We start from the raw sequence: 24,410 nt of genomic DNA on the forward strand, positions 1-24,410 counted from the left end.
TACTCGCTGACGCGTCGGTGTCTTATAATTATTCATGAGCCTGCGTGTTCTTATCCTATGAGAAGACGCGCGTGCTCTCTTAATTATTCATGCCGGCACGTGTGCTTTCCTAGACAGAAGTAGTAGATGAGAGGCGCGATCATGGGTCGCAGGTGTTTGTTTGGGTGGTGCAGGAGTTCCAGCGGGTTGCATAGCTTTCCCCGCGATGCTACCAGGGCTAGACTCTGGCTGCGGGCTGTTGGTTGGCCATCAACTACCGACGCATCGAAACTGTTCGTGTGTAGCAAGCATTTCTCTCGGCAGAGCTACGAGAACTGGAGAAAAGTGGATTTCGGCCTCGTTCATGAACGGAGTTTGCGTCTAAACAATGATGCGGTACCAAGTCCGGAGGATTTTTCCACCCTTTCAAATGAGGTATGTGTCCCACTCCCCTCCCTTCTTCTCACAGCCATGCAAAAGTGGCGGTTTCAAAAAGATTATGAGGTAGACTTTGAAGGGAGGGGATTAATAATAAGCCTAGAATGAATGATAAACCTAATGATTGATCATAATCCTATTCAAACATGCCACCTGTAGTTGAAGTTGCTGGATGAATTTTCTAATAGGTCACAATAAAATTGTAGATAAAACCACACACACGTACAAAATACTTACGGAATAATCCTACTATAATATCCAAGCTATCTGCGTGTATGAATGTAAAATATAATGATAAGCTCTTAACACCTTCTGATGGTCGGACAGCTTCTTTAGGGTTCGGTGGTGTGTTTACTGAAGCTGAAAGCACTTTACGGTTCTCCAAGCGAGCAAAGCAAACGCGTTACCGTAAGGGGCGATGTAGCTGTGCACAGTCATTTCAGGATAAACAGGTCGGCGAGGTTATGTTAGTTACAGACTGTGTTAACACCAGAACCGCAGCTTTATTCTATTTATTTCCCTTATTGAAGCTTTTAAAAATGCACTCATGGTATTTTTATATACAAAGATGCGGTTGAAAGGCGGTTATACTCGTATTCTTTCGACATAAGCAGAAATGCTTCCTGCCTAATGCCTGAGCGCGTGCACACGGGCTGCGTTACAAATAGTTTCGTCCTCCCTAAATAGTGTGTGAAATAATTAGATTGTGCACTTGTGTACTTCACATTATTACATCCGTTGTTAATTTATCTACAGTTTGGGTTCATTTCGTGAGTGAACTCTGACCTCATGTATGCGTCATACCGGAAGTGTGGTTTTCTATTGTTTACACAGCAATACCGAAGAGTAAATGGGGAAATTTTTAAATTCCAAACTATATATAAACCTACATTCATTGTGAAATTGTGTTTTTTTTTTTAAATAAATAAATAAATAAAATACTAATAAAAACATAATTCGGGCGATTTATTTGAATAGTCAGTGTGCGACTTTTGTTAAGAAACGGGTTGCTAAGAAACGGGGCGTTAGGATTGAACACGTGACAGGAAAGCGTTATTGCGTCAAAAGAACATAAAAGCCAATCATGTTCCGATATGCAAATACAGGGCATTACAGGAGGGTATAGGAAACCTGTTCACGGTAGCAACGTAGAAAACTGAAGTTGACAGAATGACGGACTGCATGTGTCGGGGATGTTATGCAGGCTCTGGGGCATCACTGCATTATATTCCAAAGGATCCGGAGATACGGCAGAAGTGGATCGATTTCATTTACAAAAACCGCACGGTGCCTCAATTAAAAAATCTGGATCGTATAAGGATCTGCAGCGCTCATTTCACAGAGGAATGTTTCACTAATTATCGGCAGAAAATGATGGGCTTCGGCAAAAGGCTCATTCTTAAACCTAACGCTGTCCCCACCATAGCCGTACATCTAGAGTTCCCAGCACCGAGCAGGACTCGACAGGTAAACCTTCATTTCATTCACCGTTATACCTTTAAAGAACACGCACACATTTTCCTAACCAAGTGTCTTCTGACGGTCTACTAGCACTCTGCTCCAGCCTAATGCTATCTGTCTAACGGTAGATATTTATTTAGATTATGCCACAGCGGCGAGATATAAGTGTCAACATGCACTTACTTCTTACACTCTGTAAAAATTCATCTCTATCTCTTACTGGATTTAATCCCAAATAACGGCTTTTAATATTGATAACGTCGCTTTATTAACAGCCCCTTCGAAGCGGAAAGCACTTCCGTACCGTGACGTCGTGTCAAAATAAAAGTCCCACACCCATGTAGTACAGTTCATGACCGTACGTAGACCGTAGTTTTCTAGACAAGCGGTATTTTAACATTTATTAGACGTCACACCGTATGAACTGATCCCACTTCTATAACAGGCTGTGCGATAACAAGTAGTCTCCATGTCTGAATAGATGATGGGATGTCCTCTAAAGTTGTGCGGCTTTTAGTATGAATGTTAAGGCCTTAAGGTTGTTTATAAGCTAGTGTGCTCCAAGACAGTGAGAGAACTCGTATTTCGGAGATGTATGCATTCGAATTTTACAGTCTCGACAGTTTTAATGACTTCCATTCTGCACTTCAGCTTCTCGTCGGATTTTCTGTCCAATCAAACACGCTGTAGAATCTGAAGCGTCCCGCCCCCGATATTATAAACATCACCTTGTGCAGTGAGAGAAATCAGATCCGCGAGCATGGGGCGTAAATGTATCCTTGGCTGTTCAAACGCGCGCATTTTGTTCCGTTTTCCAACTGTACGGTGGTTGAGAAGGAAATGGCTGGAGTTCATGCCGTATGATGAAGGAAGTATTTGCGTCAGTTCACGGCTTTGTGACCGGCATTTTTCCGAGGACTCCTTCGTCAATTTTGGGATGTTCGCCGCAGGGTTTGCGAGCCACCTTCAGCTGGCAGAGACAGCCGTTCCTACTCTATACACTGTAGGGTCACCGCTTCCGACACGAGTGAGTATTTCATGTGATAATTATCGTTATTGCTCGCGCTCGCATCCGTAATACTAACTGTCCAGTACGGCTTCCCGGTCTGTGAGGGGAAACTAAACGCTATTGGCTATTTTAAAAGGGGGCGGGGTCACTCGATATGTCCCGCCCTGACTTCCTGTTTCAGTGGAAATTACGTCAACCCATCAAATAATTGACGCGCGCTTCAAGTTTTTATTTATTTATTTATTTTTTTAACAATGAAAATATTCATTCAAATGTAAGAAAAAAATAGAGATAGTAGCAGATGCCAGAGTACAATACAATAAAAATAAAATAAAGCGGAAAATAATACTTGTAATATCTTATTTGTTTACAATGTTATAAGCTCTAAAAGCCTTTTTACTTTTACATTCATTTAACCCTTTCATGCAGAAATTTATATGAATATCCAGATTCTTTTATTTATTTATATATATATATATATATATATATATATATATATATATATATATATATATATATATATATATATAAAATATATATTATATAATTATTTTTATCTATTTTTTTAACTTAAAATCGCATGAGAAATTAATTCGAATTTTTTTGATTCTGGCTAAATATTACTGGTGTTAAAAAGTAAATGGATTGTCCACGAAGAGGAGGAGGGGGGCGGGGCTTAAATATCAGTATGCCTGAATTAATCATCTTTTTTAAAAAAATGTAATTGCATTTTCCAATGTCAAATTTTTTTTTAGGTCTAAAATATAATATAATATTGAAGAACATTTTAGAAGTCCAACACAATATTATATATATTTTTTAAAATTTTATGTAGAAAGTTGGTATAGTTTGAGAAGAACAAATTGTCGAGAGCTACAGAGGTTTACGTTAATTTACAGTAATGCTCTCAAGCGACTGAGGTGATTTTACAGCTCATATTTTCTAAAGCTTAAATAAGAAGTGTGGATCCTATGCATGAAGGAGTTAAAGCGTTACAATAATGCTTGAAATCATTTTTAAAGTGAAAGAAATTTGGATTAGAATCAGACCATTTCATTCTAGGAAAACTTTCCCATTAAAAAATCAAACATTTCATTTAGAAGATATGTTTTATCTTTCAGTTCCACGGTCATTGAAGTGTGTCGTCATCAATATTTCCAATCCACTAAGCTGTAAAGCAAGATTCAAGTTCTTGTTAATTAAAATGTTCTACAATGTCCCATCAATCCAGAATGTGTGTGTGTGTGTGTGTGTGTGTGTGTGTGTGTGTGTGTGTGTGTGTGTGTGTGTGTGTGTGTATGCAATGGAAAAATGAGTGATAAATGGTTTCTTTGTCACCTTTACAAAAGTTGCAAGAGTAATCAACATTTTAGTATTTAGTTTAAAGTGCTCCAGCACATGTTTTACTGGATATATTATATACATTATTTTAAAGGAATCTTCTTTTATTTTGTTATTGATGTCAAATTTATCCACTGTATACCAAGCTTTACACCAGGGGTCTCAAACTCACATTGCCCTGGGGCCACTTTTGGTACTGTCATCTCAGAGGTGGGCCGCAAGAGCATTAAAGTACTCTAAGAAAGTGCAATATTCTTAAAATGTACTTCTTTTTTTATTATTATTATTACCATTACCAACATATTTTATTAAACAAATTTAGTAGTAGTAAACATAACCCTAACAATAACTTGGTACCAATTTTAATATAAATGTAATAGTTCTCACACACACATTTTTGTTTTGTTTTAATTCTTGCCAGACACCTGACAGCGCTGCTTCTCACACAATTGAGGTAGATTTGCCCTGATGGAGGTTGTAGTCGAAACCCTAAGTACAGCTTCGAGATGAGCGTCAGTAATCCTGCACCTGTACTTGCATTTATTAAAGTTCATTGTTGAGAAAAGTTTTTCACACAGATATGTGCTTCCAAAAAGGCACGTTAACCGATTGAACATTTTTAACAGTTCTGGGAAGGATGGAGGTAAGTGTCTCAGAAATTGTCCAATGAGTTCTGCTTTTTCCTGCGCCTCCCTGAATTTACTTTTGAGTTCACTGTTACACTGCAAGTCAAGAAGTTCCATTTGCAAGACACTTTGGACACTCTCCACATCGACCGAGGAGGAGTCTGCAAACAGCTGGAAAGTGTCATGGTGTGCCTTGAAATCAGCAAAGCGATCATCGAATTCCTGCAGTAGGTTGTCAATAGCACATGTATCTTTATCACCACTGAATGATGTGCCCTCCTCCACAAGAGATCTGCATGATGGGGAATGGCTAAGGTGTTTTACAGAAAGCTGACATTTCCACAATCTCAGTTTTATGGAGATTTCTGGCTTTCACGTTTTCAAAATATCTTCGGATGTGGTGCGGCCGTGCATTGGACACAAACTTAGCAACTCTTCTGTCGCTTCGAACTTCGCATTAATACGCCTTATGAAAATCGCGAGCTGAGCATTGTCAGTTTTATCGGTGCTTTCATCGAGCGCCACAGAGTATGCGGTGAAAACTTTAACTTTATCACGTGACTGATCATAAATGTCACTTGATGACTCGCTGATCCGCTCCGCCACCATGTTAGCCGATAGCGCTATATTGTTGAACAAGCTCTTTTTTTTTTCCTGGACATAAAGTATCTGCAACTTTCATCACACAGTCCTTCAGAAACGGGCCTTCAGTGAATGGCTTTTCCGGCATTGGCGATTAATTCACTCGCCACATAACTTGCCTGGACTGCAGTATCAACATCCTTTTTGGCTTTATGAGAAATACTTTGCTGAGATATAAATCCTCTCTGTAGCCGCATGGCTCGTGTTGCCCTCTCATCTCCCTCATTCTTCTCGTACTGCTCTCCGTGTTTAGTCCAATAATGACGCTTGATATTATATTCCTTTTAAAACTGTAACTTTTTTCGTTGCATATCAGGAGATTATTCTTTTGGAGATATTAAAAGAATATTTATAGGTCATTCTGAGGTCACTCACCCCCCCCCCCCCCCACACACACACGCTCCAAATTCACCCCAAATAGTCTCAATCGTTTGTGCTCCGTTTGTGCCGCTTCCGTTTTTTTAAAACATTAGACATCGACTTATAGGCGCAAATCTCCTCGGTGTGAGCACTCTTTTAGAGTCGAATTGCCGAAGACTGTCCAGACAAATCATATCCTCATTTGTTCAATAAACAGTTATCTTTACTTCATTCACTGGTCTCTCAGGATTGAACTTTTCATTTATTTACAAGGAGAATCATCTGTTACACTTCACTGCCACCACTAGGTGTAAGTGTCACTTCAGTTCAAGATGCTTTTGTGGAAATTAGTGGTGTTAGTATAGGAAAAGTAGATAAAGTTACTAAATCAAAATTCTGGCCAGTGTAAGTACAATGTTTTAACACGGTCAGTTACAATATTATTAGTTAATTTCAGTCATAATGGTACAACATTCAAGAGTGCTAAGATGGTCAATGTTTATTGAACAGAAAACTCATTGCTAATACTAATATGGCTAATGGAGCTATGAAATGCTAATTACAGCTGCACATGGTACCCATGTTAGTTTTTTGAATACACTGTGAATCTAGGGGTCAACATTACCATATTGGTCCTAATAGAAGATATAATATCCTTATATTATTACTATATTATATTTTCCTTGTATTCTGGCAAATAGAGTAATACATGAAAACAAGTTTATACTGTGTGACATTTTTGGAGTCAGGATTATCCACGTGGACATTATATATACACGCACGCACACACTTACCTTGGAGTCCGTGTTACATTTCACACATCCTGTGATCCACCGTGTCCGTTTAAAAGATGAAAACACACAGCGGATATGTAACAATTAAGCAGTGACGTGCGGGCTGGGGAGGCAGTGCCTCCCCTGTGTCATCATGATATGTAAAAAATGATAATGATTAAAAATAAATAAATATTTGTCCACTGATCTGTGATAGAAATTTAATTATTGTATGATTCCAATCATTCCAGTGATTTTTTTTTTCCCCTCACAAACTAGGTTGAGCTGCTCCTTTTTTTTTTTTTTTTTTTTTTTTGCTCAACTTGAGCACGTGCAATTGATCTCTCTCTCTATGCCACCAATGTAATGTTTGTACCCACTTTTATCATATGTCCTCACATTCCATAGTCTAAGTCACGTATTTCACGTATGTGTATAACTTAAAAGTCTTTCTGATCTGACATAATGCCGTGGTGAAAAAGCAGGAGGGGAGGCAGCCAGTACCTCTGCCTCACTGAAGGGGGCGCGTGTGAGCATACGGGCTTGTCCTGCAATTCTTCTTCTTCATGTATTACAGACAAATTGCATTGTGGGTAATATGCTGCCTAAAAAAAAAAAAAGGCAAGTAGAGAAAGTCAGTCCGTTTATTTATTATTATTATTATTATTATTATTATTTTACCCTGACTGCAAAAATGGAAGATTATATAGATAAGCTAAAACATTTCTCAAAACTGGACTTTCAGTCAAAACTGGAAGTGATAAATAATGGAAGACCGACGCCGGAGCTAAAAGATTTGCTTCAAACGACGGGACAGAAGATAACCCGCTCTTTTCACACCGAGTGGTACACCCGAAAAGATTGGCTGTGTGGCTGTGCTTCGAGAAACCGCCTTTTCTGCTTTCCCTGCCTTTTGTTCACAACCAGTGACAACGTCTGGACTACAACGGGATTCTGTGACTTGAAAAATATCCCAAGAAGCCTGAGCAGACATGAAAGTTCAACTTCTCACATTCAAAGCCAAATTGCTTTAAAAACTTTTGGAAGCACGAGGCGAGATTTGGCTTTGAACGAACAGCGGAGACTAAACATTAGCGCCCACAATGCTAAGGTAAAGGAAAACCGAGAGGTTTTAAAACACCTCATTAACGCAACTTGCTTCCTAGCCAAACAACAATTAGCATTTGGTGCTAACGATGAGAGCACGAGCTCTCCTACTCGTAGCAACTACGTAGAACTATTACATGCTTTTGCTGAGAAAGATGATGGGTTAGCTAGACATTTGGAGACATCCAGTGTGTTTTCTGGCTCATCAAACAGGATTCAGAACGATTTAATTGACGTAATAAGTGATGTGATTAGAAATGATATAAAAAGGGAGATTAATGCAGCCCTATTTGTTGCTGTAGAAGTAGACGAGACAACGGATGTCACAGACAAAGCCCAGATCTCTGTCATCTTGCGTTATGTGGCTATAAGTGAAGTGGCCTGTGAAGTGAGGGAGGCGTTTTTGGGATTTGATGACGTGAGTAATGACAGACGAGAAGCTGCTATAGCTGAGTACATCTTGGGAGTGTTGGAGAAATACAAGTGTGTGGAAAAGCTGGTAGCTCAGACTTATGATGGAGCTGCTGTGATGGCATCAGAGCTCAATGGGGTGCAGGCTAAGATTAAAGAAAAGGTGCCTGAAGCCTTTTTTACGCACTGTTACGCACACAAATTGAACCTGGTGCTCATGCATTCAGCGAAATGCATGCCTCAGACTAGAACTTTTTTTAAAACCGTCGAGGGACTAGGGACATTTTTCAGGAAGTCCACGAAACGCACACGTTTACTGGATGATGTCGTGAAGCGACGTTCACCAAGAGCAGCGCCCACGAGATGGAGCTCAACTTCTAGGCTGTTGCAGACAATAAGCATGCACCAATCTGATCTGCGTGCTGTATTCCATATTATGGGTGAAAATCCAGGTAGTTGGGATAATGACACGCTAATGATGGCCACTGGATATGATCAATGGCTGGCAAAAGCGTCAACGTGCTTTTTCATTATGGCATACGAGGACATTTTCAGTGAAACGGACGCACTCTTTAGAGCGCTGCAGAGCAACGTGATGGACATCGGATTTTGTCGCGCACGAATCCGCGACACAATTGGAGTCGTGGAACGCCAGAGACAGGAGTTTGACAGTTTCTATGAGCGATTTGAGCGGAAATGCGCCACACTTGGCCTGACGGATAGTGTCCAAAGTAAACAGTCAGTCAGAGATGAGAGGAAACGAATGTTTCATAATGTTCTGGACGATATCAGTGTTCAACTGAAAGCTAGGTTTGATCATTTCGGTGAGCTAGCTTTCTTTGGTTTGGTTGATTGTACAAAATTTGAGGAAATGTTACACCATTTTGATGACACCAAAATGCAGAGCCTGTCAAAATATGCTAGGTACTTTGACTTTGTTAGACTGAAGGCTGATCTCATCGGACTTTATAGCTCACAAACGGTGAGGAATGAATGCAAATCTCCTGGACAGCTTCTCAGCTTTTTGGCCCAGAAGGATCTGATGAAGACTGTTCCTGAGGCGACAAAGTTACTTCAGCTGGTGCTCACTATACCAGCTACAGCAGTGTCCGTGGAACGGTCCTTCTCTGCTTTGAAAAGACTGAGAACATACAGTCGGAATCGGACCGACCAAGGACGGCTTTCATCCCTGGCAATGATCTCTATTGAGACCGAGAGACTTTTAAAACTAAAAGAAGATAAAGAGGACTTTTACACCAAAGTCATAGAGCTGTTTGTCCAGAAGGATAGGCGAATGGACTTCATTTACAAGTTACAAGTAAAGGTAAGACCATGCATACACTGCGTGTACAGTCCACGACAAAAATAAAAGACCAGCCCTTTTTTTAATAATAAATCTAAAAATGATATCAAACAAGATAAGAAAAAAATGAAGTTATTTTAAAGAATAAAACTACATTTGTCTTTTTTGTTGTGGACTGTATATATACTTCCATTTGTATTGAATGAGCATGAATTTTGGAATTGTGATGGCAAATTAAGAACACAGGGAGGGTGCAGAGCAAACACGCTCTCTCTGAGCCGCTATAAATTTAACCTTCTTCTCTGGCCAAATATGTACCTTACCTATATGTGTGTGTGTGTGTGTGTGTAAAGAATGCTGATATGGGATATGAAACATAACCAGTAGTCAATGTGCAAGCAGCCAGTTGAATGGTGAATTTATGCTACTCTGTTGAATTCATATATTTGTAAATCTGACTTTGAAAGAGTCAGTGCCTCCCCAGCCACGAACCTCACCGCACGTCACTGTAATTAAGTGAATTCGAGTATTTAATGTGATTTGTTTTGGCGTTTGGATTTTACCGTGTTACTTCAACCGGGTTTTTTTTTTTTTTTTTTAAAACAAGACAGTCGCAAAAACGAAGCTTTTATCGGCACAAACGGAGCACAAACGATTGGGACTATTTGGGGTGAATTTGGAGGGGGGGGTGACCTCAGAATGACCTATAAATATTCTTTTAATATCTCCAAAAACCGAAGCCGCAAAAACGAAAATTTTTACGGCACAACGGGCCAACTTCACGAAGGTGGAGTTATTGACTCCCAAAAGAAAGAACCGATTCTGAACAACTGAACCGTGTCATCAGTATAATTCCAGACTTACTTCCTGTACTATCCTACATGGGTTTTTTTTTTTTGTTTTGTTTTTTTGTTTTTTTTTTAAAGACCCCGCCTCTGGTTTTCATTGGCTGCTCGCGAACAGCGTGCACTTTGTCCCGCCCTCAAACACCACAGTACAGCAGTTGCGTCCTGAAAGAGTTCGGTTCCTGTTGTGGCCATGTCTAGAAGACGTTGTTTTCTGCGCTGCAAAAGCAAAAGCACTTTGCACGGCCTCCCAAAAGACGAGGATGTAAAGCGTCAGTGGTTAGAGTTCATTTTTGAAACGACACCAAAGCAGTTCAACTCCGACCTTCGCTTGTGTTCCCGTCACTTCACTGACGAGTGCTTCTCAAATCTAGCTGAAGTCAAAGCGGGATTCGCGAAACGGGTATTCATTAAAAATGGGGCTGTACCCACTTTATTTGGATCATCTTGCGCCTCTGGATCACAACCTGTAAGTATGATTAATTATTTATGTATTTATTTTTTACCGAGTGCTCCAAATGAGTATTTTAGTGCACGTGCACAGCTGTAGGCCTCTGCTAAGCGGCTAACTCACATTATTGTCTTTAAATACTTCTGCTAAACGTCCTGTTCTCGTCGTGCTTGCGATTGTGGTTCAGGTTAATCTTCCGATGTATTGCTATCGGATTCTTCTTCCTCCTCCTCCTCTTTTTCTTCTTCTGGTGTTTCATGGCGGTTGCAAACCAGCTAAAATGGTGCATTACCGCCACCTACCGGACAGGAGTGTGCAGCATTGACCAATGTGTGTGTGGAGTGGTTAATGTGTAGTTTTTATAACTTAGATTCTACTATCCAGTTTGAATATTCATCTAATCTAAACCGGTTATCTTAATATATTCTAATAATACTCTGTATATTTTTTTTATAAGTAAATTTTGTAATTTTACTTTACAATCTTTCCTCTTTCTTCTCCATACGCCTTACGATGTAGTATTACACGCTCAGCTGTGTCTCCTTGATTACAGTTCATATATAATCCAGTTTCACGTTTTCCTATCCTTAGCAACGACTTATTTAAAGTGTCGGAGTCCCGTTGGGGTACGAGTTATTACAGTATCCCCTTTCCGGTTGTTAATGACTATTCTTCTTATACCTACTTGTTTTTGTATACTATAAAATTTATAATTTCCTATTATTTCCCTTTACTTCCTTATCCCATATGAGGATGCCATGTTGTATTCACAAAACTCTTTATTTTTCCTTTGACCTCCTCTTTACTCATCGTTATCATTGAAAATTGAACATCTACTTCTGAGTGACCAGCTGCTTGTTTTGCAAGCTATCTATCAACCATTTCATTCCCATGTACCCCCACATGTGCTGGTATTACCCATGGAAAACTCGGTGTCGTCCCTATATTGTTGATTTTGAGCAAGTCTATAAGGATCTCATATATTAAGTCTGGCCTTGACTTGGACTTTCCACTTAAAATGCTTGATAAAGCTGACAGCGAGTCAGAGCATATGACAGCTTTCATTGGTTTAACTTCTTCAAGCCATTGAAGGGCTAATATAATGGCTATTAGTTCTGTAGTAAATACTGAAATCGTTTGTTGTTTCTTTCTTTATGCTTACTTCGAAATTTGGAATTTATTTTTATTTATATACATGTATATATCACTAAAGTGAGTACACCCCTCACATTTTTGTAAATATTTGATTATATCTTTTCCTGTGACAACACTGAAGAAATGACACTTTGCTACAATGTAAAGTAGTGAGTGTACAGCTTGTATAACAGTGTAAATTTGCTGCCCCCTCAAAATAACTCAATACACAGCCATTAATGTCTAAACCGCTGACAACACACCTGCTCCCCATTCACACCTGAGACCTTGTAACACTAACAAGTCACATGACACCGGGGAGGGAAAATGGCTAATTGGGCCCAATTTGGACATTTTCACTTAGGGGTGTACTCATTTTTGTTACCAGCGGTGCGTGTGTATATATATATATATATATTTGCAGCTGTTTGACCTGAAATTTAAGTGTGACATCAACTCTAGGCATATTTACCAGCCATAAACTTTTGACACTTGTCCCCATATTCCCAACTTTCTTCCAGCACTCTTTTAACGGGATGTTTCATATTATGTCCTTTCACGTTGACCCAATATGCCGTTGTTAATTTCAGTCTATGAACAGATAGACATTTCTCCCATCTCCACCTTCAACGCAGGTATTGGAGATGTTCTTAATGCACCACGACAAATTCTTAGAGACCGTACCTGCACTGCTTCAATTTCTTTAATTAGTGTTGCTGATACTGAACTATACTCCATGCTTCCATAGTCTAATGCAAACCTGATCAATGCACAATATATTCTCTTTAAAGATCTTTGCCTTGCACCCTATTCGACTCCTGCTAAACTTCTTAAAGTGCACCTATTATGGTTTTTCAAATATGACCTTTCACGTAGTGTGTCCTAGAGCTGTTTGTCAAACCTCTGCAAAGTTTCACAAATCAAAGCGCACGACAAACGGAGTTATTGACTCCCGAAAGAAGGAACCGATTCTGAACAGCTGAAACGAGTCGTTAGTAATTTCCAGACTTCCCCATCACCTGTGCTTTTCAAATATGATCTTCCAAGCATATAATGGCATCTATTGTGCTACGCTCTTAAAAAAAAAACACTCTGGTATGGTGATGAAATTCCTTTCTTTTTCTATCACATAATTTAGTCTATACACAATCATTCGTTCCCTGATTTTTGCATACTTTTGGGCATATCATCTGCAGCATTTGATCAATCTTTGCCTGGTTTCTCAATTGGTACAGTTACACCATGCTTCCGTGATGTTGGGAGTCTCCCTGTCTTCCATACTCTTATAATACAGATGCAGTATAATATTCAAAGATGTGTCTGATAGATTTTTAATCATATTATAATACACCTCGTCTTTACCAGGAGATGATTGATTGGCTCCTCCTATAGCGCTCTTCAGTTCAACTAATGAAAATTCCACATCCAGAGTATTATTAGAAGACCTTTCTTTCACCATTATGTCTATTTTCTTTCCTGCTTTGTTCTTTCTTGTCCTCTGATGTTATTATTGCTATGCCCTTTACAAACACTTCAGCTAGCATGTCTGCCTTCTCAGCGTTTTTCATTGCTATTCTTTCTCCAACACTAATTAGTGGTAAACTGTAACTTTTTTTTTTCTGTTCCCCCCTCCCCCATCTTCCTAATCATACCCCATACTTGACTAATGTTTCCTTCCCATATGTTTCACAAAAAATTCTCCAATTAGCCTTTTTTGTTGTTGTTTTATTACTCTCCTTACTTCAGCTTGTGCTTCTTTTTTTAAATATAAAATATAGTTCACAAATGTATGTGTTCTTTTCAGTGTTCTCAATTCCTTATTCCTATTTTTAGTTGCTTGACTGCGTAAATTTGTCCACCATGGTACTATTTTCTTCCTTTTTGATCCTTTTTGTTTTGCAAATAACTTCAGCAGTACTTTTGTTACATATCTTCTCGTTAAATTCCTCTATTTCTTCACTAACCTCTTAACAACTGCATTTTTACATCACTTATATATTTAAATGCCTCCCAATTTGCTGTATTAAATTTTTATCTATACTTCTCATCATCTATCATTTCTGTACGCCAGAGGGGTAGTATGTCCGAGTTCTCAGTAGATATTTTGGGTGATATTTTGCAGTATGCAACCCATGGACCATACGCGAGTCAAACAATCCCATAATGCAACAGGACTGGTGCGGACGAGCTAAGAAGATAAAAACCGTGTCGGCTTTTTTTTTTTATTTAAGTATTACACTATGGTTAAACAGGACTTGGTTAACAACACCGGAATAAATTAAGTTTTTGAAGGTTTAAGCAAGAAAACGTTTGAAACCTTTTTTTTTTTTTTTTTTTTTTCCTTGTGATCTCCATCATGCCTTAGCTGGCCAAGCGAACAGTAACGAATTTACCTCAGCTGGTTAACCCCGCCCACATTAAGTTACTAATTCAGTTAACTTTCCTGGTGTGGATTTTGCCATTACTGCGGTTGCTTTAATCTGGTGGCCCCTTTAAGATTTTTGTGTTTATGGCGACGTCGAAGGTCACATGACGATGCCAACATGTCGGACGTAATATGTCCAGGATTGTAACACCAAGCAGTGACGTGGCAACGTACTATAGTACTTCGATGACTTGTCCGTGTCTCGTAATCATTCATGACAGCACGTGGTGCTTTCCTACAGATGTAGTAGACGAGCGAGGCGTTCAAATGGGTCGGAGGTGTTTGTTTCAGTAGTGTAAGAGTCCGCGTTTATTCTGGAGAGCTGTGAGAATTGGAGGAAGTGTGGACTTCAGACTTGCTCGTGAAAGCAGTTTGCGTCTATACAACGATGCGGTACGAAGTCCAGAGGACTTTTATATACCTAATGATTCAAATAGACAGGGATTAGGACCTGCACTGCTATCTATCGTGTCTCCATTTAGCCCTGGGAATTCAGAAGGGGAGATGTCCCGCTGCCTGATCTGCAAACTTTGTCACTTGTGAGTGTTGTGAAGGCTCGTGACGTCACGGACTGCTGAAGTACTCCGCCTTATTAGCATAGCTCCTCCCCTGAGTGAGCCGCACACAATCCGCCATGTTCTCCGCTGCTGGAGCGGCTGAAGTGATGAGAGGAATGTCTCGGCTTCGTAAGCGTTGTAAGTGTTCTGCTGTTGTCTGTAAGAATGAGCATAAGAGTCTTCATCTACTCCCGGCATCAGAGCCACTGAAGACGCAGTGGATCAGTTTTATTTTTGAAGGGAATGCGCCCCCAAAAATAGCTAAATTCGTGTATGTTTGTGCGAATCACTTCACACCAGACTGCTTTATAAACGAGGGTCAATACAAAGCAGGATTTGCTAAAAACTTGATTCTTAAGCATGGAGCTATACCAACTGTTCGTGATCCAGAAGCCGTAAGTATCGCACTTTTATTTTGTGAATGTTTTGCTTTTCCGAATCAGCTTGTTTACAGAATCCACGGTCAATGAGGCTAACATCATGGTCTCTGATTGTATTCACGGAGACCAGAGAGAGAGATGTCACCTTTATTTTTAACCCCAAAACGCTTACTGTCTGTATAACACGCTACAGTATTTGTTTTTGTGTGTGTTGCTCATCCATCGTTGCAAAATGGCTGGGAGAAAAGAAAAAAAAAATAATAACCCCACAAGAAGATTTGTTGTTGCTGTAGTATCCGAAGCATGAGAGTAACGGCATAGCTCTCTTCCGGAAAGGGGCGGAGACGCAGCAGCTCATTTGCATTTAAAGAGACAGACACGAAAACAGCGTGCTTTTGCTTCCAGACAAAAAAGGGGGCATTTACAGCATGGTGTAATGGATAGTAAATGATCTATAGGGTATTTTGAGCTGATACTTCAGACACGTTCTCGAGACACCTGAGATTTATATTATATCTTGTAAAGAGGGGAATAATAGTATGGACGACCAAACCTGCAGAAATTAAAGATAGATAGAATAGGAAAATAAATACTTGATAAACAAACGACTTGATAAAACGAGTAAATTTGTTATTAAATTTAATCATGATTGTATTTTTGTATAACATTTTTTCCCCTTCATTTATTATTTTCTGTATTTATTTTTATTCTTTTAACTTTTGCTGATTTATTCTTCGATTAATTTTTTTCCATTTATTTATTTGTTTGTTTACTTTTATATTTATTTCCCCCGCAAGTATTTATTTCCATATTTATGCGTGGTTTTTTTTTTTTTTTTTTTTTTTTACTTTTCTGTGTACAACATGGAAATGAGGGAGGCAGTATCTATCTAGATGGATGGATGGATAGTTATACAATGATTTCTTTTTCATTTCTGCAGGTTTGGTCCTCTATATATTACAGGTCCTCATTAATGCGGAGATAAAGTTCATCTCTACAGCAGCAAATGATTAAATTTATGATGGCGAAGACGCCAACATGCATGCACACACCACCAGTCCCATTCACCAGGTGCAAGATTGTGTCGTGATACAATTTCATCATGAGAAATCAACTTTTGTTCTCTGGAGACAATGAGAAAATGAAGTCGTGATCACGAGAAAATGGCAACGAAATAAAAATATCAATGCATGCCCTCTTGGGGCAGCCGTAGTCTTCAGCTGTCGTTAAATTGCCTGCCAGCGAGAACATCAGATCATGCATCCTAAGACCACAGATCTCAACTCGTGAAGATATAATTATTTTACGGTGTGAGAACTTCACATCCCAAGTTAACATCTAAAAATTCAGATATTGAGCTATTAATGACATAAAACCATGCTGCCATAGTTTTCGCCCGACATCACTGCCTGACCTCACTAATGCTCACTAATGCCCCAAAATCTAATGGAAAGCCTTTGCAGAAGAGTGGAGGGTATTAGAACAGCAAAGGGAGACTAAATCTGGTATGAGGTGTTTTTAAAAAGTATATATGGGTGTAATGGTCAGGTGTCCAGAACCCTTTGGCCATATAGAGTATGAAACATTTAAAGCGTAAAACCTATTATGGCTTTGAAACGTGTCTAATTTGTTTTAAAGGTCTCGTACGATAGATTTACATGCGTCCAAGGTCAAAAACACTTTAATTTAAATTGCAGCATTACCTTTTTCCCCCCAGTGTCAAAACGACTCATTCAATGATCCGTTCTAAAGGATTCATTCTAAACTCCTCCTTTCAGAGAGCATACTCTGCCCTGATTGGTCAGATGTCCCAATCCGTTGTGATTAGTCTACCATTGGCAGCGTGTTTCAAAAAGGGAATGCCCACTATCATAATGGGTTGCAGCTCGGTCTGTCAGCGAGCAGCTGATTGAAGACCAGAGGCGGGGCTTTTTGTTACAAACCTGCGTAGGTTCGTACAGGAAGTAAAATCTGGAAATTACTAACGACTCGACTCAGCTGTTCAGAATCGGTTCCTTTTTTTTGGGAGTCGATAACTCCGATTGTCGTGCGTTTTGATTTTTGAAACTGTGCAGACTTTTTACATTGACAAACAGTTCTATAACACACTACATGAAAGGTCATATTTTGAAAAACCATAATAGGAGCAATTTAACTACAGAGCATTGCTTAATTATTTCCCCCCCCCCCCCTTTCATATTTTCTACATTTTGCATTGTTACAACCTGAAATGGACTTGGGATTGTACTGTTTAATCTCATTAAATCTACACAAAATCGCCCATAACGTTGAACTGGAGGATGGAAATCAGTACAAATCAGTGTGTGTTCGCTGCTCTGGTTTGCTGCAAAACCTCTGAATTAGTTCTGGTGCAACCAATTGGCATCAGAAGTCACAAATAGTTGAAAGTCCTCCATCTGTGTGCAATTAAAGCATCACGTGATCTCACTATAACTACAGCCGAGTTTGTTAGAGAACACACCTCAACAAACCGCATCATGAAGACCAGTGAGCTATTAAAACAAGGTTTTGGTTATTAAAAAAAAAAAATCTCAATTTGAACACCTACCAGAGCACTGTTAGATCCTTTATTAAAAATGGAAAGCACAGCTTTGACTCGGCTTAGAGGAGTTCATCCACCAAAAATCAGTGATTTTGCAAACTATATTGAATTTCTTTCCTCCCACTTTAATATTAGGGGTTATTACGTGTAGATGCATGACATGCGTTATATCCGTGTGTCCGATCTTAACTGGAAAGGGCTGGCGTGGCTGCACGTTTTCCACTAGATTTTGCAGTGTGGCTGTGGGGATTTGTGTCGCTTCAGCTACAAGAGCATTAGTGAAGTCAGGCAGCAACGTCGAGCCAGGAGGTCTGAGGTGCAGCCGGCATTTCCAATTCATTCCAACGGTGTTCAGTGGGGTTGAGGTCGGGGCTCTGTGCAGGACACGAGTTTTTTCACACCAACCTTAGCAAACCATGTCTTCATGGAGCTCGAATTGTGCACGGGGGCATTGTCACGGGTCTCTTGGTTCCACTGAAGGGGAATCGTAACACTACAGCATACAAAGACTATTCTAGACCGTTATGTGCTTTCAACAATGTGGCAACAGTTTGGGGAAGAACCGCATATGGGTGTGATAGTTGGAGTTGTACACTAAGCTCAAAAGTTTGTGGACACCTGACCAAGTCCGTTCAGTTCCAGGTTGTAACTCTACAGAATGTAGAAACGTTCAAAGGGTCAATATTTATGTGAGGCGTTTGCATTTTATTTAAAAATAAATAAATAAAGGATTAGAGAAAATTTGGCTTGCGATATAATCACATGACAACTGCTTCAGTTCAGATCCATACTGAAGGACACACAGGGCAACACATTACATGTGCGAAGGACTTCACGCTCATTCAATAAATACACAGCGATCAGCCATAGCATTAAAACCACTGACGGGTAAAGTGAATAACATTTGATTATCTGATTGCAGTGGCACCTGTCGAGGGGTGGGATATATTAGGCAGCAAGTGAATAGTTGTTTCTCGAAGTTTATGTGTTGGAAGCAGGAAAAATGGGTTTAAAAAAAAAAAAAAAAAAAAGGATCCGAGCGCGTTTGATAAGGGCCGAATTGTGATGGTTAGACGACTGGGTCGGAGCATCTCCAAAACAGCATGTCATGTGGGGTGTTCCTGGTATGCAGCGGTTAGTACCTACCAAAAGTGCTAACATCTTGGTGTCAGATACCACAGCACACCTTCAGTGTTCTTGTAGTGTCCATGCCTCGCTGGGTCAGAGCTCTTTTTGCAGGACCTAAACAATATTAGGCAGGTGGTTTTTAAATTCTAGCTGATTGGTGAAATGGGTAAAGATTTTATTGGATAATTGTGTTTTTGTTTTTTGGACTTTAGGAGAAACCGGAAGAAACCATACCAGAAGCACGCCTGTGCCCCTTGTGTCAAAGCCATCAAAAGGACAACGATGCTCTTTCTTTGCACCTGACTAAAAAACACAGCGTGCATCCAGCGTGTCTCACTAACTTACTCGTCACTGTGAGTGTTTTAATATTATTGTTGTTTCCACCTGTTCTCAAAAAAATATATATTAAATGGTGGTGATTTTTTTAAAAATGATTTATTATGTTTGTTAGATTTTATACCAAGAAGACGAGCCCACTTGTTACGATACTGCTTTAGTCATCTGAGAAGTAGCATCAGTAGTTTGGGGGGAAAAAAACGTACACGAATGAATAAAGTATTTTGGGCAAAGTAAACTTTCAGTAGTTGTATGCTGCGTTGACCTCGTGTATCTTTGACCGATTAGTTCCATTTGAGTTACATGGTGTGCATTTGAGAGTTCCTCAAACTATTCCATCGATTATTTCCTCACTCCCTTTTGTTCTTCAAGGCACCTTACACAAATCGTTCCAGCAGCAGAGTCGGAGAATCCACTGCACAAAATATCAGTAAGTTTAAGCCTCATTTGTCTATCACGGAACGTTCACACATGGATATCATTTACTATTCATGCTTATGTAAATCGTCTGTGGTATTGGGTTTTGTTTATTTATTTATTTATTTTTTAAATCAGGAGATGGTACATCCCAGCAGAACTCCTCAGAAAGCACCACATCCCCTTTAATGGCAGTTCAACAGGATGGTTCTTCCCAGGAAAACGATGCGTGTGATGAAGCAGGGGTAGGGAACAGCGGAAGCAGCTATGGTGACACAGAAGTCTCTGTCAAAGACGAGGAAAGCAACGCTGCTGCTGATGGCCCCCCTTTCAAGTGTCACGCCTGTCTGGAATACTTTACTGATAAGTCAGCATTGCACGTACATTTCAATTCAGCCACTCATATGCAAAAGATGAGAACAGGAGCAGGGAACGACAGCAATTCCTCAAGCCCTGTTCCTGCTTACCCTTATGTCTCTACCAAACCGTACCAGTGTGATGTGTGCCAGGTCTCTTACTTTTACTCCTTCGGTTTGGAGAGCCATCTGAAGTCCGTGTTGCACCAGAGTCGTACCAAGAAGGCTGGAAATACCGCAACCAATTCCAAAACAAATACAGAAACCAGAATCGTCGTGGCAAACCTGGCAGGCACCACAGTGGCTAACGCCACACCGTTAGCTAGTGCTAAGACCGGTCATTGTGTGACGCAAGCGGAAAAGGTTCCGCTGCAGCCCGCTTCGTCGTTGATTTCCGCTCCAGTGGTGTCGGCTCAAGCAATGTCTACCGTTCTCCCTCTCTTAACATTAGCTCCAAACTCTGTTCCACACGCCATCGTCAACTCGGTCTTTCCTCCACTAGGGACTTCAACTACTCAGCTAATACCCCAGCCTCAAGTGCTAATGCCTTTTATTGTGAATGGGCTCCAAACTCAAAGTCCAACCCCAGACGGCCCTCAACAAATTTTGCAGCAAGCTGTGCCGGTCCTTGGTCTCTGCTCAGCGCAGCATGCTCAAGGACTTGGCTCAAGTGATTCCCAAAGTCAGTCGGCAGCTACTGGAGTCTCCAATGCATCTCCGATACGTTTAGAAACGAACACAACTGTTGATGGAGAAGGAGTGAAGGTGAAAATTGAAATCAAAGAGGAGCCTTGTGACCAAGAGGTATCACAGATGACAGCCTGTACAGCAGATGTGATCAGTCAGGTGGGTTTAAAACAGGAGGATAACAGAGTGTGGGATGGAATGGAGGATAGCATAGTGTGTAGTGACGAGCAGCAGAGCAAAGCCAAAGGGGTGAGTGTAGGGGAAAATTCCAAAAGACGACGTTCTGATGCAAATAAAGCCTCAGCAACTCAGGACCTTCAGAGTTCACATGTTGGCAAATCCAGTCCTGCAAAATGCAACCCCTCACCTGCTAATCTTGTCAAAAGTACCAAGACTCATCCAAGCTTGTCCTCAGGACCTCCAGTACTAAGCGAGTTTCAGTCTCAGGTTCTGTGGGCCTTTTCCGAGTCACGAAATGAGGCTGATTCAGAAATTCCTCCAAGAGAAGACTGTGAAGCCCTTGGCAGGGAAGTAGGACTAACCGAGGACGAGGTACGAGAATGGCTAGTGGACACCCACCGCACCAAAAACAGGCACCATACAGATGTACAGTCTCGCTATGAGAGTCAAGGAAGCACCGAAGACGACGAGGACGCTCTGACGATCGACGAAAGTGGAGGAATGGTTCTCCGCTCCAATACGGACTTCCTTTCAGACGAAGAGAACGCAGATGACGAACAGACCACGGTGAATAAGAAGAGAAAGAGGGGCACGGATAAGCAGGATTCGCTGGAGGAATCGGGAAGGGCAGAAGGTCGATTGTGTCCTTCGTTCAGAACAAGCTGATCCACCAGTCAACCCTCAAGGTTCTTCAATCCCTCCTTGTCGGAGTCAGTGTTTCTGTCAGAGACCTAGCCAAAGCAGCGGCCTTTATAATCCACCAATTACAGCCTCAGGGTCAAAATTCATTTCTAATATGGTTCTACACCTTAAAACCTTGCCGTGGTCGTATAATTAATTACGCACTTGGTTCCGTTCTGTTTTGGGAGCTAATCGATGAACACTCACTACAGTTTCTCACTTTTTATTATCTTACTGCCTCTTCAGCTATTTTGGTTTTATTATGATTAATATGTACAGTATACATGTTAAACCATGTATAAATGTTTAATATTGAAATGATGCTTTATATGGTGTGAAGATTAAACAAATTTTGCTATTTGTACTACACAAGCTTGGTCAAACATTCTATTTTTTAAAATTATTATTATTTATTTATTTATTTTAAATTGCATTATTGACTCCAGGTACGAGTATAAACAAACCATACATATAGCTGCTATGCAGGGGTTTTTTTTTATTATTATTATTTTATTTTATTGAAGTCGCAGAAGTTATACCCATCCTGTGCATTTCTCGCATGGGTCCAGTCCTCTAATTTGATTGGATGAGCCACATTCCAAGAGTGTTTATATTTAATATAACCCGCACTGGGACGTTTCACCGTTTTGTATCACTCTGCTCGTCTTGTAGTGGAAAAATCCCTCCAACCAAAGTAAAAAAAAAAAAAAAACTCCCAGAGACCAAGGGTTATGGATATCAAAAGAAATGAAACTTTATTTAAAACAATAAAAATGACAGTCTGCAGAAGGTCGAAATTATTCAAACACACACGCACTTTTATACCTTTCTGCAACAGCGAGCTCATGGTTTGACCTTTTCTCATTAAAAAACAGACCGATCCTTCTTCGCCACAATTAATTATTCATGTCTATATCATCTCTTACATTTGTGGCGCATGCATAGTTAATTGCTTTTTAGAAAGGTTTTTATAAGGCCGGGGTTTTGTTTTGTTTTGTTTGTTTTTTTTTACTCTGTCCTAAATTCACCTCTACACTTTAATGAATTTCTGGCTCTCACCCAATTCCCTTCCACTCCCTTAATGATTCTCTGGCTTTCGTCCTAGCTCGAGGTTCTTTTTTTTTTTTTTTTTTTTTTTTTTTCCTGGAAGCCTTATCTTTTATTTTGTCATTGGTTTGCAAGCTTCAAAACGTTTTGATTGTGGAAATAGTTTCAGCGAATGTCTAATGCTAATTTATTGCTGTGTAGAAAGGTACAGGATGATACCCAAAAAAAAAACCAACTACTTGGCAATAAGACACAATTCCTCGAACTCGGTACACACTTAGAACGTAACTTGATTAGAAAGTCTTCTATGGTCTTACATTATGCTTCTAAATATTGATTATACATCTAAATTATGATTAACTAATATTGATTTTTAGATTATGCTTCTAAGTAGTAATTCTAAATGTTCGTTATACATATTGATTACATTTTATCAATAGATTCTAGTCGTTGTGTGTTCACCACAGAAAATTCCACTTCTAGCACTAGCTCCGAATCGTTCCGACGCTAGTGTTTATCAGCAGACGTCGCAAACACTGCGGTCTACGTGAATAAAATGTCAGACTTCATAAAAAGTAAGAAGGGACGCCGATTTTACCAGAGGCGACTTTAGTTCGCCCGTAACTCTCGTAGACGCTCTTTCTAACTGTGGTGAGCAGAAAAGCATTTCCACATGCACAAAACATCGAACCTTGATGCGGATGAGCTACAACAGCGGACGCCCACATCCGGTTCCACTCCTGTCGGCTGAGAACAGGAGTCTGAGGCGATCATGGGCACGGACTCGCTGAAACTGGACCGCTGGAAGTAACAGGAGAAGCCACGAGACCTGATCACTGAGCCCAGAGATGTAGTACACAAGAAGAACAAGAGTGGACCAAGAACTGACCTTTCACTCTGGTACTCAGGCTCAGAGACTCTCATCCTACATGCTAACATTGATCCTGTAGAAATGACAAAATCCATCAGTGCACAGCTCCAAATGTATAACCTCGTGATATGAGATGAGGATCCGGTGATTCGCAGTACTAATGGAAGGTCAGGAAATTGAGACGTTAAATTAAAGAAATTACCCTAAAAGCTACATTATAACAGGAAATAAATACAACCTGGGGTGCGTATTAGCACTGAGCCTCTTCCTGTAACGTCTAACGAGGCTAAAGAACGGTCCGAGAGGAATCTTGAGAACATTCGAACCCTTTTATATTATATATATTTTTTACGTTTGCACATTTAGACTGCTTTCTCCAATTCGGACAACAGATTTTTAATTATGCTCAAATATAGCCGGTTCTTTCATACCGAACCTGTTAAACCATGTCTTGGTAAACATTTTGGCCGAAACAACAACGGGCCCATTTTCTAGAACGATCTTGTATTGTAGGTTGCTATTGTGTTTTCCATTCCGCATAATTAAGGGCAGGTAACACATTCCCGGCATCCGCTCCAGCCAGGATCAAACGGTGAACGTTTACAATTATTCGTTTAGCAGATGCTTTTATCCAAAGCGACTTACAAATGGTGAACCTTGATTTATCTGTGCTGCTTCATAAATACTTTGCCTCAGTCGTGCTTGGCGACTGAAACTTCTCGTAAGCAAAAAATGTTCTCACGCTGCAAGATCTTCACGTGTCTTTTGTTGCGATGGCACAAAATTTGACGGAGATTGACGATCGGGCAGAGATCCGTTGACTGTGAAGGCCATGACATAATTTGCATGCTCATCAAACCATTATGCCCTGGAGATGGATGGGGGCGGGTCATCCTGGGAAA

The 24,410-nt window shown here is 40.2% G+C and overlaps 1 protein-coding gene across 8 annotated transcripts; it reads left to right on the top strand.

The window, feature by feature from the left end:
- Window positions 1-24,403, top strand: LOC128599809 (uncharacterized). Of its 8 annotated transcripts, none has more exons than XM_053611779.1 (5): window positions 309-414; window positions 4,650-9,471; window positions 19,146-19,286; window positions 19,642-19,699; window positions 19,825-24,403. In XM_053611779.1, exons 2-5 carry the CDS (start codon window positions 7,228-7,230, stop codon window positions 21,573-21,575), a joined length of 4,194 nt encoding a protein of 1,397 aa, XP_053467754.1. In that variant the 5' UTR covers window positions 309-414; window positions 4,650-7,227; the 3' UTR covers window positions 21,576-24,403. The 8 variants fall into 8 exon arrangements, with proteins under 8 accessions (XP_053467758.1, XP_053467754.1, XP_053467751.1 ...); XM_053611776.1 differs by lacking the exon at window positions 309-414 and adding an exon at window positions 1,219-1,884; XM_053611780.1 differs by lacking the exon at window positions 309-414 and adding an exon at window positions 2,146-2,905.
- Window positions 24,404-24,410: the final 7 nt, after the last annotated feature.

This window comes from Ictalurus furcatus, chromosome 23 (genome assembly GCF_023375685.1).
Source record: "Ictalurus furcatus strain D&B chromosome 23, Billie_1.0, whole genome shotgun sequence".
NCBI classification, from domain to species: Eukaryota; Metazoa; Chordata; class Actinopteri; order Siluriformes; family Ictaluridae; genus Ictalurus; species Ictalurus furcatus.

Excerpts from the sequence above, each read along its gene's own strand:
- LOC128599809 (XM_053611779.1), top strand. The coding sequence starts at position 7,228 with ATGCTGCCTAAAAAAAAAAAAAGGCAAGTAGAGAAAGTCAGTCCGTTT. Across the intron at positions 9,472-19,145 it reads TTTACAAGTTACAAGTAAAG|GAGAAACCGGAAGAAACCAT; the intron begins GTAAGACCATGC and ends TTTGGACTTTAG. Across the intron at positions 19,287-19,641 it reads TCACTAACTTACTCGTCACT|GCACCTTACACAAATCGTTC; the intron begins GTGAGTGTTTTA and ends TTGTTCTTCAAG.